At 44.8% G+C, this 14,058-nt stretch overlaps 2 protein-coding genes across 3 annotated transcripts in view; both read right to left on the reverse strand.

Annotated features, from left to right (window-relative positions):
• Plekhm1 (pleckstrin homology and RUN domain containing M1) overlaps positions 1–14,058 on the reverse strand; it is a 51,451-nt gene that overhangs the window by 31,896 nt on the left and 5,497 nt on the right. The window contains exons 2-4 of one of the 2 annotated variants that reach the window (XM_057774634.1): positions 11,209–11,294; positions 4,833–5,083; positions 2,317–2,931 (exon numbers count right to left, since the gene is read on the reverse strand). In XM_057774634.1, the coding sequence (XP_057630617.1) occupies positions 2,317–2,931; positions 4,833–5,083; positions 11,209–11,253 (911 nt within the window). In that variant the 5' untranslated portion in view covers positions 11,254–11,294. Of the gene's footprint in view, positions 1–2,304; positions 2,932–4,832; positions 5,084–11,208; positions 11,295–14,058 lie in introns of both variants that reach the window. The other variant, XM_057774633.1, reaches the window with a different exon arrangement.
• The window catches only part of LOC130877080 (leucine-rich repeat-containing protein 37A-like), a 95,932-nt gene continuing 94,979 nt past the window's right edge, over positions 13,106–14,058 (reverse strand). Inside the window, 1 exon segment of the mRNA XM_057773986.1 lies at positions 13,106–13,266. Within this exon segment, the coding sequence (XP_057629969.1) occupies positions 13,106–13,266 (161 nt within the window).

Below are 14,058 nucleotides of genomic sequence, written 5' to 3' on the forward strand. Positions count from 1 at the left end.
CTTGAGACTCATGAGAGATAAAGGTAAGGAGCATGACAAAGAGAAGGCCTGAGCGAGTAACGTTAGATCACCCCCACCCCAGCATGTCTCAAGGCAGAGATGGCTCCTTGGGGTTTCTCCCCAATGTGCTCAATCTAAACTCCTCATCTGACATCTGAAATCGCTATCTCATGGACTCTACTCTGCCTCTGGAGTCTGCCATTTTCACAGGAGCAACTGCTGTCAGGTCTAAAGAAAACTCTAATCCCACAAACTCTAAAAGCTGGTCCAGAAATGAGCTCAACCTAGACTATGGGAGGATTTCTGGTGGTTAGAAAAAAGTCAGCACACTTTTAAATCCCAGCACTTGGGAGGCAGAGATAGGTAGATCTCTGTGAGTTTGAGATGAGCCCGGTCTACAGAGTTCCAGGACAGGCTCCAAAGCTACACAGAGAAATCCTGTCTCCAAAAAAAAAAGAAAAAAGCCAGCATTCCTCAGCAACTTGTGAACCCAGTTTCCTCTACCATAAGGAGTCATTTCCTTGCCTCTGGCAGAAGGGACATACAGATCCACTGACATAAACCTGTAGCTGCATAGCAAAGCACATACTGGCCTCCAGGCTCCCTCAGCATCACAAGTACATACCATACATTCCATTCCGAAGTCCACACTAGCATCCCAGATCTTCTCACCCGCCCAGGTTTTCCTCCTCCCAGATGCCCATTTGTCCGCTCTAAGGGCAAGGTTCTCTCTGCTGCTGCTATCCTCTCTGTTTTCTGTCTCTGCTGTTCTCCCTTCTCTCACAGATAGATGGCGCTGGCCGTGTCCAGTCTGCTGCCATGTTCAGTCGACTGCTTTCTCTCTCTGCTCTGATTTCTTTCAGATGCCTCTTGGTATTGTCTCTCTTTTATTTACAATAGAAACCTTCCCCTTCCCCACACCAGGGAGTGATCCTGTTGGCAGGTTTTTTTTTTTTTTTAACTCCTTGCATATGTTTACTACACAGGCAATGATTTGGCTCAGACTACTCTATGAGAAATCTCTGTTTTAAAGATGGAGAAACGGCCCAGAAAGAGTCAGCGATTTGACTTATATTACTTGACTTGCAAATTGTGGAGCAGGCCTGGACACCAGGTCTTTGTGAGCCCTGCCCACATATCACTGGGTCTGAGTCGATCCTATGCCAGGTGGCAACCTGGAAGGGCCTGAACCAAGGCTGTAAGGTGTACAGTAGTAGTGAAAAGGTCCTAGACAGGAGTGGATGGAACACAGACTTGAACTCAACAGAAAGTTACGAATACCCGTAACCTTTTCAGTCCTTTCCATTGGTGGGACTGAGAGGTCGTGGGACACTCCTGGCAGAGTGTTAGCAGACAGTATTTGCGGAAACTGCAAACCAGCTTCTGGGAGCTGACGGAACTCAATGCCCACTGAGTGGAACAACAGACATGAGAGGAGAAGGAAGAGGCTCTGACACACCAGCAACACACACGCACTACCTTTTGTAGGCCATGGAAGAAACAGGAAGAAAACTTAAAAAATAATAAAGTAAAAACAATGTTTCTGTTACAGATACATTTAGGAACTTGGAAGCATATGCTCTCAGGAGGTAGAAGCAGAGTTCAAGGCCAGCCTGGGCTATAGTATGAGACTCTGTCTCACAAAAATAAACAAAATTAAATAAAACCAAAAAAGCTTTGGGGTCTGGGGGTATAGTTCAGGGGTAGAGAGCTTGCCTAGCTCATGTAAGGCCTGGTTTGACTCCCTGCCCTGCGCGGGGTGTGAGGGTGTCTGGCACTGGGGATGGATGCAGCTCAGCGGCAGAGAGTGTGTCTAGCACTTTAGCGGAGTGAGTTAAGAGGCTTCTACACGCTCTTCACACTCACCCGTCCCCATTTGTCTCAGGTTCTGTGTCTGCCAGGTGTTCCGAAGGGCACAGCCTACACACTCCACTCCACTGTATTTGCTGGGAGTTGGGGATCACTCTGAACTATCAGCATTTAGAGGGAACTGTTATTCCCTCTAGAGGAAAAAGACATATTTTATATGCACCTCAGAAAGGTCAAAGTCCAACTCTGAGTTCTAAATCTACTCTCTAGCTGGGAGTGGTGGCTCACACCTCTAATGCCAGCACTCAGGAGACCCTGGTACTGTAGCCTGGACTACAGAGGGAAGACATTTCAAAAAACCAAAGCAATTTGATCTCCCCACTGAGCTATTCCTCAGTTACACTGAGAGGCCTGTCTCCTGACTTCCTTACACCCCACAGCGTCCAGCGACAAGCCCATGCACAGCGGCAGAGCAATGGCTGCAGGGTTACTCACTCTTGCAGAGACCTGTCAGAGTCATCAGCATTTGCTGGGCCCAGATCTGAGTCGTAGGACATGGGCTCCTCAGAATGGTCGGGACTCTTGGCGCCATTCTCTTGGAGCAGGCAGCTGTCGGAGTTTAGGCTGCAGGACAGCTGGGATGAACTGGCCGTGTCCAGGCTGAGGGAAGAGGCAGTGAGCTTCCTGTTCCTGTGGATCTTGTGGCCAGAGTGTTGGACTTCGATGTCCTCAGAGCCTGAGGAATGGGAAATTGAATCCAGAGACTCCTTCCGTTGTAATTCTGCCCCAGAGGTAGTGAGAGGTTCGAGTTCAGAGAGGGGACAGAGCCCAGAAAGAGACAATGGGGTGAGTGTCCACTCATTTAAGATGGCCGACTTGTAGGAGAGTTCAAAGGACAAGGATGTCAGTCCCTGCAGGAAGCTCAGGAGGAACTCGCCCTCTTCGGCATCCCGCAGCAGGGCTGTGGGCTGATAGTACTCACACAACCGTGCGGGCTCCTGCAGGAGCAATTTCAGATAACACTCCATCAGACCATCATTGAGGGCCAGCCGCAGCCAGGCCCGACAGCGGCCCACATCTGTGTTGATGAAGACCAGGTGTTCCAACTCTGAGATGATGTGTCTGGAGAGGGACAGAGCAGATCGATTCTCAGAGACACGGTTTTAAGTCACTGCTTAGCAAGAACCAGTGGTAAGTACTGCAAACATAAACACACTTAAATAGAACAAATTCTGGGGTAACAACTCAGGGAATTCAGAAAAGCTGAGCTGTTGAGTTACAGCTACCAGATGTCCTCTACTAAGCCAGGACATATTTGCTAAGCTCCCAACCCCTAAAGCCTGGGGAATAAATCCAGGGCCTTGCGTGTGCTTAGCGAGCATTCTATTACTGAGCTGTGCTCTCAGCCCCAGGCTACTGCCGCTGGACAGGAAATACATGGAGTTCAGTCCCTTTGTTGGTGGAGTGGGAGGCTGGGCCCTCGCTTCTGCTTAGAAAGGGCACTGTCTGGGTTAGGCCCTGAAGAATTTCCAGAAAGAAAGATGGACAAACTTTCATCACAATGGACTATTAGAGAAGACATAATGGGCAGAAAAGCAGCAGACCTATCAGGGGACTGGGAGAGTTCCCATCACAATAGGTGGAGGATGCTGGCAGGTCACAAAGCCAGGCAATAGAGGGGGCCTTGACTGTCACCTGATCAGGCATTATGGGGGAAAAAGATCCCTTACTTGGCTGTTAAGCTAAAGCACCTGGGAGAACTTAGCCAGACCCACATTCAAGGCTTTGACCTACTGAACTGCTTGGGAGCTAAGTGGTTCTGCACAGGGAAGTGAGCTGACCACAGTAGTACACATTAGAGTGGACCCTAGGTGCACGAAACTCAGTTCCCAAAGCTGCAGTCTGAGATAAACCCTCGTGCTACCAGTGTCCTGTGCAGGAGTGCACCCACCATCCTCTGGACTCAGTGGCTAAGCTCCAACTAACTGCAGCTCAGTACATGTTGACTGGCTAACTGAACCAATGAGACACTGAACAAGATGCAGAGAGACAGCTGTAAAAGCGTTGTCCGGGGCTGGACAGATGGCACTTGCTACACCTCCAGAGGACCCGAGTTCAGTTCCCAGTATATACTGCCTGGCTCACAAGCACTCATAACTCCAGCTCCAGGAATCCGATCACCTCTCCTGGATTTCCTGGGCACCCACATGCATGTGGCATATATACATAAATTTAAAAAAGAAAAAAAAAACATTGTTACTCAGAAGAGAGCTAAAAACCCAAGGCAGGGCAGCGGCAGCAGGTAGGGAAATGCAAACCAGAGACTGACACGGCATCTTCAGGCTGAGGTGGCATTTCATACGCCGAGGAGGCAGTGCCAGCTACCTACCAACTTAGAGCCTAAGCAGTCAAGAGCAAGGTCAAAGACAGGGCCTTGGAGTGAATATTCAGTCACTATCTGGCTTCTTGCCTAAATGCCAGACACAACTTATTATGACTATAAGGTTTAGAACCAGGTTTGACTCCTAGCACCCATATGGTGGCTCGGTCATCTCCAGCTCCAGTTCCAGAGGATCTTGCACCCTTCTTTGGCTGTGTGCCCTGCACCAGGCACATGCACGGAGTAGACATGTTTATAGGGAAATACTCATATACATAAAATTTTTAAAAACTAGTCTAGCAGATAGAAGCTCAAGCACTCAAAGGCAAGGTCAGCAAACTCCCCGTTAAAAGGACCAGAGAGCATTTCAGTCTTTTCCGGCCACACCACTCGGCAGCGAGCACCTGACTCAGCTCAGTGTAGTCAGAGGTCGACAGTGCGGGTGAGAAGCAGCCACAGGCTCTAGACGAGAGAAGAGCGTCTCAGATCTGGAGATGAGCCTTCCTATAAGGCCATCCATCTCCAGTCCTACCTCACAGCGCCAAACTACAACACTGTGGTGTCTGACTTTGCCTCCCTCAAGAGAGTTGCGTGCCCTGCACTCTGAAGCTCACTGACGCCAACCCTCTCCAGAGTTTCTCACTTGTGGGTGACGGCCTTCAGGAGGGGCCAGAAAACAGGCTGAGGCAGAGGCTTCTGCTGAGTGTGCTTCTTCCTCTTCCCCACCCCGGCCTCGGCACGGATGTGCTTGGCATGCAGGCCGTGGATAAACACGGCCTCCAGCGCACTGCACATGGTGTTGGCATCTCCGTCTTCACTGGTGACCACTGTGTCCAGAGACACATACTGCTTCTGCAGGGCTTTCACGGATCCCACCAGCTTCTTCTTGATGACCTAAGAGGTGTCGAAGACAATGGCAGACTTTAGGGGTAAATCCTATACAGAGTCTCTGGAATGTAGCCCATGGCCTATTTTTCCATGCGTGTGACCACAAACACACGTATGTACATAACCCGAGACTGCTACAAAGCTAGCTACTGTGGCAAGTAAAGATCCAGAAAACAGAGAAACGGTTTCATACATGTTTTTTTTAAATTAGAATTATTAATTTTATGTATGAGTGTTTGGCTTATATGTATAATATATGTGTACCACATATGTGCTTGGTGTCTGAGGTTAGAAGAGGGTATCAAATCCCCTGAAACTGGAGTTACAGATGGTTGTAAACTATCCATCATGTAGATACTAGGAATCAAACCCAGGACCTCTGCAAAAACAAGAGCTTTTAATCACTGAAGCATCTCTCTCGTCCAAATCTTTTTTCCTTTTCTTTTTAATGGACCTTTAGCCTTGTATTTAAATACCAGATCCATGTAGTCATAGCTATGTTAGCTCGGGGGCATTCTGCAGAGACAAGCTCAGGAGGCAGAGAATATTTCTTTAGAGCAAAAACCAAGAAAGGACTAGGGGTGTGGCTCAGTGCTAGAGAGTATGCTTAGCAGACGCAAGCCCAGGGTTAGATCCCCAGCACAGTGGGGGAAAAGACCATAGGAGCCTAATTATATCAGCTAAGAGCCCAGGCCTACAGGCAAAGGCTTACGTCAGTACCAGCTCTGTTTGCAGACACCTCGCTTAACCTCTCTGAGCCTCAGTTCCCTAAGTTAAATGGAAATGATATTACATGACCAATAACACTGGGACACTGCTTCTTCTTTCATTCATTTATTTATTTATTTATTTATTTATTTATTTATTTATTATTATTTTTTTTTTTTTTTTAGAAAGGGTTTCCATAGACCTGGCTCTCCTGGAACTCATTCTGTAGACCAGGCTAACTCCAAATTCAGAGTTTTTATTATTAATACTATTATTATGGTTTTTTTCGATAAAGGATTTCTGTAGATCTGGCTGTCTTGGAACTCACTTTGTAAACCAGACTAGCCTCACACTCAGAGACTATCTGAACTATCAAGCCCAGTGGGGCCATTGCTTGAGGGCAGACATTGAGTTTTCATTTCTCCTTCTGTCCCCAACAGTTGCCACTGTGCCTGGTACATATATAGAAGGCATGCATTACAAAATGCACATCAAGGATTGTGGAAATTTAGCATAAAATGTATATAATCATAATTATGAGTCTATTAAAGTCATATTAGTGTTTGACAAAGAACTAGACACAATTGCAGAAAAATTGGTTTGTAGCAAGTATTACGTTATAGATAAACAGTTCACTTTTATTTTGACTTGGTCTAAAGAGTAAGTGTTCTTTGGAAAGCTGAATTTAAAAAAAATTAATTAACAAGTTGTAATTCACATTAAATTCTCCCATTTAAACTACAAACTTCTGTTTTTTTGTTTTGTTTTGTTTTGAGTTGTTGTGGGAACTACACCAGTCCATATACTTTAGGAACGCCTTAACTTTAAAAAGTCAAAAAATGTTATCTGTCAAATGGAAATTAGAAAGGCTTTGGAGAAGCAGTTTTGCTTGTGTTCTCACAGGAAACAAGAGGCTGTGGATTCATTGCAGGTTGATATGGATCTGGTCTGATCAAGGGAGACTGCTTGAAACTTGACAGGTGAATCCATCAACAAAGGTTATAGCTGGTCTTCCAAGGACTCGGTCATTAGCTCAAGTGTTCTCAGGGACCCTAAAGATGCCTTCAGTCTAGAGAAAACAACATCCACATTCCCACCAGTTGGGTTGTTGGAGGCTTTTGGTTATTTGGTGGGTCATGGATGTCTGTTATATCTAGGGGAATATATAAATATAGAATAAAAACACAACAATTAATCTCATATTTTGCACTGCCGTGAACTCTATCAGTATTGCATACTGATAGAAATTCAAAGTAAATTTTATTATATTGTATATATGTTTCTATTCTTGTTTAAAGGATTTTTATATATTGATACAAATTTAAGGTTATTTTTGTTACAACATATTGTAAATATGTTTCTACTCTTGTTTAAGGTATTGTACCTATGCAGTTCATTTAAAAATGTAAGGTAAAATTCTAGTTTTTGAAAGTTATTATTATAAACTATTTAGGGTAATCATAATCAAGAAACATAGGTTAGTAGTCATTTATAACAGTGTTAGGCATGTTTTCTAGGTCATACAGAGATGCATTTGACAGATGAATGGTTTTCAAACATTTCAATGACCTAAAGATATGGGATTTAAAATTTTTTGTTAACCTAAGGTTTCTCATGACGAGACACATCTGCTCCTGGCAGTGCCAATTTACTTGAGGGATGATGGGCATTGAAAAAACTCCTTATGGAGTTTGCTTTCGTTGTGACAAGGTTAGTCACTGGGCAAAGAAACTGCTTCTGTCTTTGAGTGCTGAAAATGTGCGTGTGGACTGGACATGCAGGACACAGGAAAAAGACTACTGAATTTGGTTAAACAAAGCAGGACGGGCCTTCAAAATTCTTGCTCTGCTGAAAAGCAAAGCAAATACTCTTGGCCTGTAGGCTGAAGATGGATGCCCCAATGTTGCAGAGGAACTCTGGGTGACGGTCCAGGCAGCCATATGTCTCTGTCATTTCTAAAGTCTTGGAAGTCACTTGCAATAAACTTCCTGTTTACTTAGGTAATATTAATTCTTCTGGGGTCTTAGATGGAGGTGAAGACTAGTTATAGTTGCAGTCTTCTTTAATTATGAAAGAAAATAGGTCAGGTATGAAATTTTGATTTCACTAAGATAAGATAGGTAATGTATTTTCTCTGAATTTGCTAAATGCGAATGAACTGAATACTGTAAATTAATTCTTACTTGATAATTATTTTGTTGTATACAGTTTTACTATGTTTAAGTTATAACCTTTCTTCTTTTGTTTTTGTTTTTTGAGACAAGATGTCTCTGTAGCTTTGGAGTCTGTCCTAGAAATAGTCTGGCCTCGAACTCACAGAGCTCTGCTTGCCTCTGCCTCCCAAGCACTGGGATTAAAGGCATGCGTCACCACTGCCCCGTTAAAATCTTTCATTTTTTATTTATACAAGGGAGAAATGTTGTAGAATATTGTTTTAAGGTATGCTAGTTTTGTTTATGCTGTGGAACATTTGTTTAATGATGTAAAGATATGTTGCCTTTGTTTATGATGAATTTGTTTACCTCTGTGAGGCTGTGATTCTTTGCCTGTCTAAAACACCTGATGGTTTAGTGAAGAGCTGAACAGCCAATAGTGAGGCAGGACAAAGGATAGGTGGGGCTGGCAGGCAGAGAATATAAACAGAAGAAGAAATCTGGGAAAGAGGAGAACGAACAAGAAAAGGAGAGAGGTGTAACTGGAGATTTCTCTCTTGTTCTTCAGTTCCTGAATACCCACTCTGAGGCTTAATATTGACTACAAGCTGTCTGGCCAATGGCTCAGGCTTAACACTAACTAGTTCTTACATCTCAACTTAACCCATCTCTATTAAACTATGCATGGCTACGTGGCCGTGGAGTTATTTCACATTTGCTTCTCCAGCAGCTGCGGGCATCTCTCTGACTCCGCCTTTCTTCTCCCAGTATCTCTGCTTGGATTACTCACCTGGCTCTATTCTGCCTGGCTATTGGACAAATCAGCTTCTTCATTAACCGATGGTAATAAAACATATTCACAGCATATAGAGGAACATTCCAAATCAGGGAGGACACTATAGGACCCAGCCACCCAGTCAGCCACACAGTGAGAGTGAAGTAAGATATACAGAAGTAAAAAAAGGAAAAAGCCCAGAGGCAAAAGGTAGACAGGATAATAAGAAAAGCTGGCAGGAAATAAGCCAAGTTAAGGCTGGGAATTTATAAGGAAGTATAAGTCTCCATGTGATTTATTTGGGAGCTGGGTGGCAGGCCCCCCAAAAGAGCAAAGAGCCCCAAAGAGTAAAAAGAGTAAAGAAAACAACCAACTACAATCTCCCCAGCATTATTTTTTTATTATCACGTTAAATCATAAATGTAGTCCTAAACAAACAAAACCCAAATGGTTCTATTGTATTTATTGTAGAGTTCACTGAATTTCTTTGATCTGAAGATTTAACGTCAATAGAATGTAGAAAGTTTTGGAAAAGGAAATAAAGTTCAGTGGTTTTTAGTATTCTCAGAGAATTGTGCAACCTTTACCATTAGCTAATTTTAGAGCATTTCAACACCACTGAAGCAAAGTATGTATCGGTGGCTGGGGATGGGGTGGAGTAGCTGTAGGATAATCTATTTTCTGCCTCTAGAGATTTATCTATTCCAGTCATTTCAAAGAAATGGAAACTTCCAACATATGACTTTGAGTCTGGCTTCTTTGACTTGGCATGTTTTCAAGGCTTATCTATTCTATAGCACATATGGGTATTTAATTTCTTTTTATCATCAAGTATATCCAACTGCATGGATATACCATGCTTTACTTGGCCATTTATAAGAAGAGCAATACCTGGATTGTTCCCACTTTTTGACTTCAGAGCTACTGAATGTTTGTATCCACATTCCAGGTCTAGAACTGATAAGCCATAGAGCTCGCCCCATAGCACAAGCTTTGCAATCCTGACACAGGCTGAGGCCTTTCCTGTGAGTTCGGAGGGCAGCCTAAACTGCATAGTAAAACCTGCCTGAAAATCCCAAACTGTTACATCACATAAAACCTATGCTCCCTATGCCAGGTTGGGGATGTGGCTCGGGTAGAGCACTGCCTACATTTGTGAGATCCTGTATTTCATCCCCAACACTAGAAAGAAAAGAACAAAAAGCAACCCAAAAGCTCCATTTAAGTTTTCTATGAAACACTGAGCTGTTTACCAAAGTAACCACGATTTTAAATTGCCAGAACTAGAGGAGAGCCAACTTTTCATGCTTTGTTAGCACTTGCTGTTGTCTTTCTGATGACTGCTACCCTCATGGTGTGAAGTAGCACCTTCCCATAGCTTTGCCTTATATTTCCCCGGGCCTAACGGTAATAAGCATTATTTTGTGTACTTACTGGTCATTTGTATATCTTCTTTGGAGAAATCCTTTGTCTGCTGTATAACTTGTTTTTATGTGTAGTGTGTGTGCGTATATGTGTCTGTGTGTGGAGGCAAGAAGTCAATGTTGAGTGTCTTAGTCATTCTACACATTATTTTTATAGACAAGGTCTCTTACTGAACCTAAGCTCACCAATTCATAGGTTACCTGGCCAATGAACTCTGGGGATCTGTCAGGTCTTACCCTCCCGCAACTGGGATTATAGATATAGGCTGCCAGGACTGGCTTTTATGTGGGTTCTAGAATTCCAAACTTAGGGCTTCGTGCCAGCACACACAACTGAATAGCCATTTCCCAATCCCAAGATTATCTTTTAACTGCTGAGCTGAAGTAGTTCTCTCTATATTCTAGATACTAGACCTTTATCAGAGATAAGACCTTCTCTTTTTCATCTCTCCCTCAACACTTTATGAATAGTGTCCTTTAAAGCAAAGATTTTAATCTTGGAGTTGAAGTTTAAACACTATTTCAAATATGTTATTAGATTATATAAAAAGCACAAACTATTCCTAACTGAGTGCCAACCAGGTGCTGTATCATGGAAAGCAGGGATAACCAGACATACACCTCCAGGGTCTGTGCAGCCCCTGCTAGGAAGCCAGGGCTCAGGTAGGAAGGATAACTGCAAAGGCCTGGCTGGAAGCCAACAGGGAGATGGGTAGAGCCGACCCCCTAGTGGCCAGGAGAGGAGAGGCAGTTCCCTGCGGACTGTAGCTTCTTGTTGACTGCCTCAGTTAACTCAAAATAAGAAAAGTAGATGGAAGCTGAAGATGGTGACACATGCCAGAAATTCCAGCACCTTGGAGGGTAAGGCAGGAGAATCAGGAGTTTATCCTGTGCTATGAAGTGAGTTCAAGGCCATTCTAGGCTACTACATGAGACCCTAAAGAAATTATTATTATTATGGTTTTTCCAGACAGGGTTTCTCCATAGCTTTGGAATCTTTCAAAGGTAAAAGCTGATGAAATGGTGGCCCTGGACAGCCCATCCCACCTTGACCCTATCTTGCCCACATACCTGGATGGTAGCCCGAGGATCCAGCCCACTCTCCACTGAGAGCATTTCCACTCAGGCAGCAGCTAGCAAGGAGGCTCACATGACACCTGCAGGGACAGAAGAAGGCTAGATGAACGCGCTCCCAACTTACCCCACAACCACAGCCCCTCCCAACAGGCAGCAGGCAGTCAGACCAGGTCACTAAACTGAGACTGGATTTTAAGGAAGGAGACAGGCCAGAGGCTCAGCCCCTGGGAGGGGTGAAACCCTTGCACCACAAACGGCAGGCAAGAGCTCCTCACACCAAAATCTGTGTAGAAAGTCACAGGAATTTACAAAGCTTCTCCAACAGTGGGTTGAAGCCCCAATCAAGCGGCACGCTGAATGTGGGGGTTGCAAGAACTTACCAACAGGAAAGGTTTCTGAACGCACAACAACTAAAAGTTAATTCAAAATCAGTGTCTCACGAATCTGAAGTATTTCTGGCAGAGGTCATATGAGTTGCATCACACGACTTCATCCGCTGTTCTGAACATGCAACACGTGCTCTGCACTACACAGGAATTCGCCATACATCATCAAACATCATCATGCGCACTGCCTGGACAACCTCTGCTCAGGTTTGAGCCAATCTCCTTTTCCCCTTTAGACAGGGTCTCTCTATGTAGCTCTAGCTGTCTTGGACCACTATGGCCTCAAATTTACAGAGATACTGAGACTCTGCCTCCTGGGCCCTGGGATTAAAGGTGTGCACCACCGCACCCAGCTATCATCTCAGATTTGAGACAACTTGCAGTGTTTATTGTACAAAACTTTCTGCTTTTATAGAAACATAATGGCTTAATTATAAAAACAAAGGCTTTGAATATTTCTTCAGCACATAAGTATCAATTTATTATAGCCTGAATTTGATGGATAAACAAGCACAGCCATCTTATCAGTATGCAATTTGTTTTAATCTTCAATAAACAGTACAAATCACATATATACCAAGACATTTTTAAATTGATTTATTTGTGGTTTATTATTATTACATGTTTGATTTGTCTACCTTATACACCTACCTAATGGGTCATGTAAAAATTCTCAGACAGAAGGGGTTGTGAACGTGAAAACTTTAGAAGGCCTGCCAGGGCATGGAGGGAGGGGCTTTCACTGAAGAGGCTACGCACTGGTGGGGATCACATGCTAGGCCTCACAGTTCACATTCACGGCTGGTCTTGTTCTCCACTCCTGACCCAGTCCAGGGTTTTAAGCACACCTGAAGCAGCTCTGGGAGAGAGCAGTCTCTCCACACTTCTGCTTCTGCACTGGGCTGCAAATCTTTAGTCTGGGTGTCAGAGATAAATGTGTAAATGACCAGCATGGGTTCTGACATCACAATTTACTACTAACTAGGCAGGACCAAGGAAGCATAGCATTTTATCTCTCAGGTGCAAGGTCTGAACATGGTGTGTTTGGGTAGAAATGATTTCTGTCATTCCGGTGACTGCAGCTACAAACCGTAAGCAGAGAAGGGCCACTGCCCACAATGTGTGTATGGGTCCACGGCTGAAGATTCCAGGGCCAGGTGCCTTCTTCCCCTGGCCCAAGCCTGAGCACTCAGGCTGTGTAGGCACATTCATACGCAAACAAGTGTCTAGGGAACACTACAGAGCAAATGTTTATGTTGTCTCACTTAATTATAACACAAAGCCGTTAACACCAGCAAGGGATGCTACACCAAGAGCCTTGTTTGCATGTCTCCTATGATCCCCCAATGGATGCCATTTCGTAATTTCTACCTGATAGAGGAAGGAGGACAGGGAAGTTGAAGCAGGTCTAGGACACAATTACACAGCGGGGGCTTGGCTTCACCACTCAGAGCAATGCCAACCCCAGTTCTGAGGAAACCCGGACTCCTAGGTAAATGCTGTCTTCAGCCAGACCTCGAGTGGGACTGGGGGTACTCCAGCTGCAGCCCCAAGGAACATTCTGGGCAGTCTGGCAGGAAGGACTTCAGGACAGAGAGGAGTGTAGGCCTGGAGCAGAGAAACAGGGTGGTCCACAAGGATGGGACCACGCCCATCTCCGCCTTCCCTAGAAGGTGGTAACAACCGTACAGGAGGGTGGACCTCTGAAGACAAGCCTTGTCCAGGGAGACAGGTGTAGAGAGCATGGCCCTTATGGAGAGGCTGCCAGGAGAGCTCTTGGCTGACTACAAAGGCTCTGACTAAAGACTCCGGCTTCATTCTTTCACATTCTGTTTCTCCTCCCCAGGATTCCCAGGCCTTCAGGAGACCAGCTCCAAACTCTGGTTTCCCAGATAGCAGAAAAGGTATTTGCTGCGATCGAGCAGTCACCCTCACAACATGCTGTCCTGGAGGTTGAGTTCCTTCCACATTACCCTGTGCAGCCCAGAAGACAAGATCCAGCTGCTGAGGTGCCAAGGCCCCGTGCTTCCAGGGCCCAAGCCTCTCTCTCTGTCTCAGTCTGGCTGTTCTAGACCTAGCCCTCAAACTCCAGCTGCTCTTCTGTGGGCCAGGGTGAATTGGACCTCAGGGTTTAGACCTCAGCAATGTAAATAACAGTATGTCAATTAGAGCTCCGGGAATTGATTAGCTGAAAGTAATAGTGTACTCACATTATTAATAAGGGCTATGGCCCAGTAATAGCTTCTAAAAACAGACAAAGTCACCCCAGGCCATGTGATCTCAGCATTTGGAAATAGAGGTGGAAGAAATAGGAGTTCAGTATCATCATGACAACCTGCCCAAGAAAACCAAAACCATGCTAAAACAAAACACAAATCCCAATATGGTGGGCTTATTCTTGTAATCTCAGCACTTAAGGGAGAAGGCAGAGGCAAGATGATTGCTGAGTTCAGGGCCC

Source organism: Chionomys nivalis, chromosome 7 (assembly GCF_950005125.1).
Source record: "Chionomys nivalis chromosome 7, mChiNiv1.1, whole genome shotgun sequence".
Taxonomy (NCBI): domain Eukaryota; kingdom Metazoa; phylum Chordata; class Mammalia; order Rodentia; family Cricetidae; genus Chionomys; species Chionomys nivalis.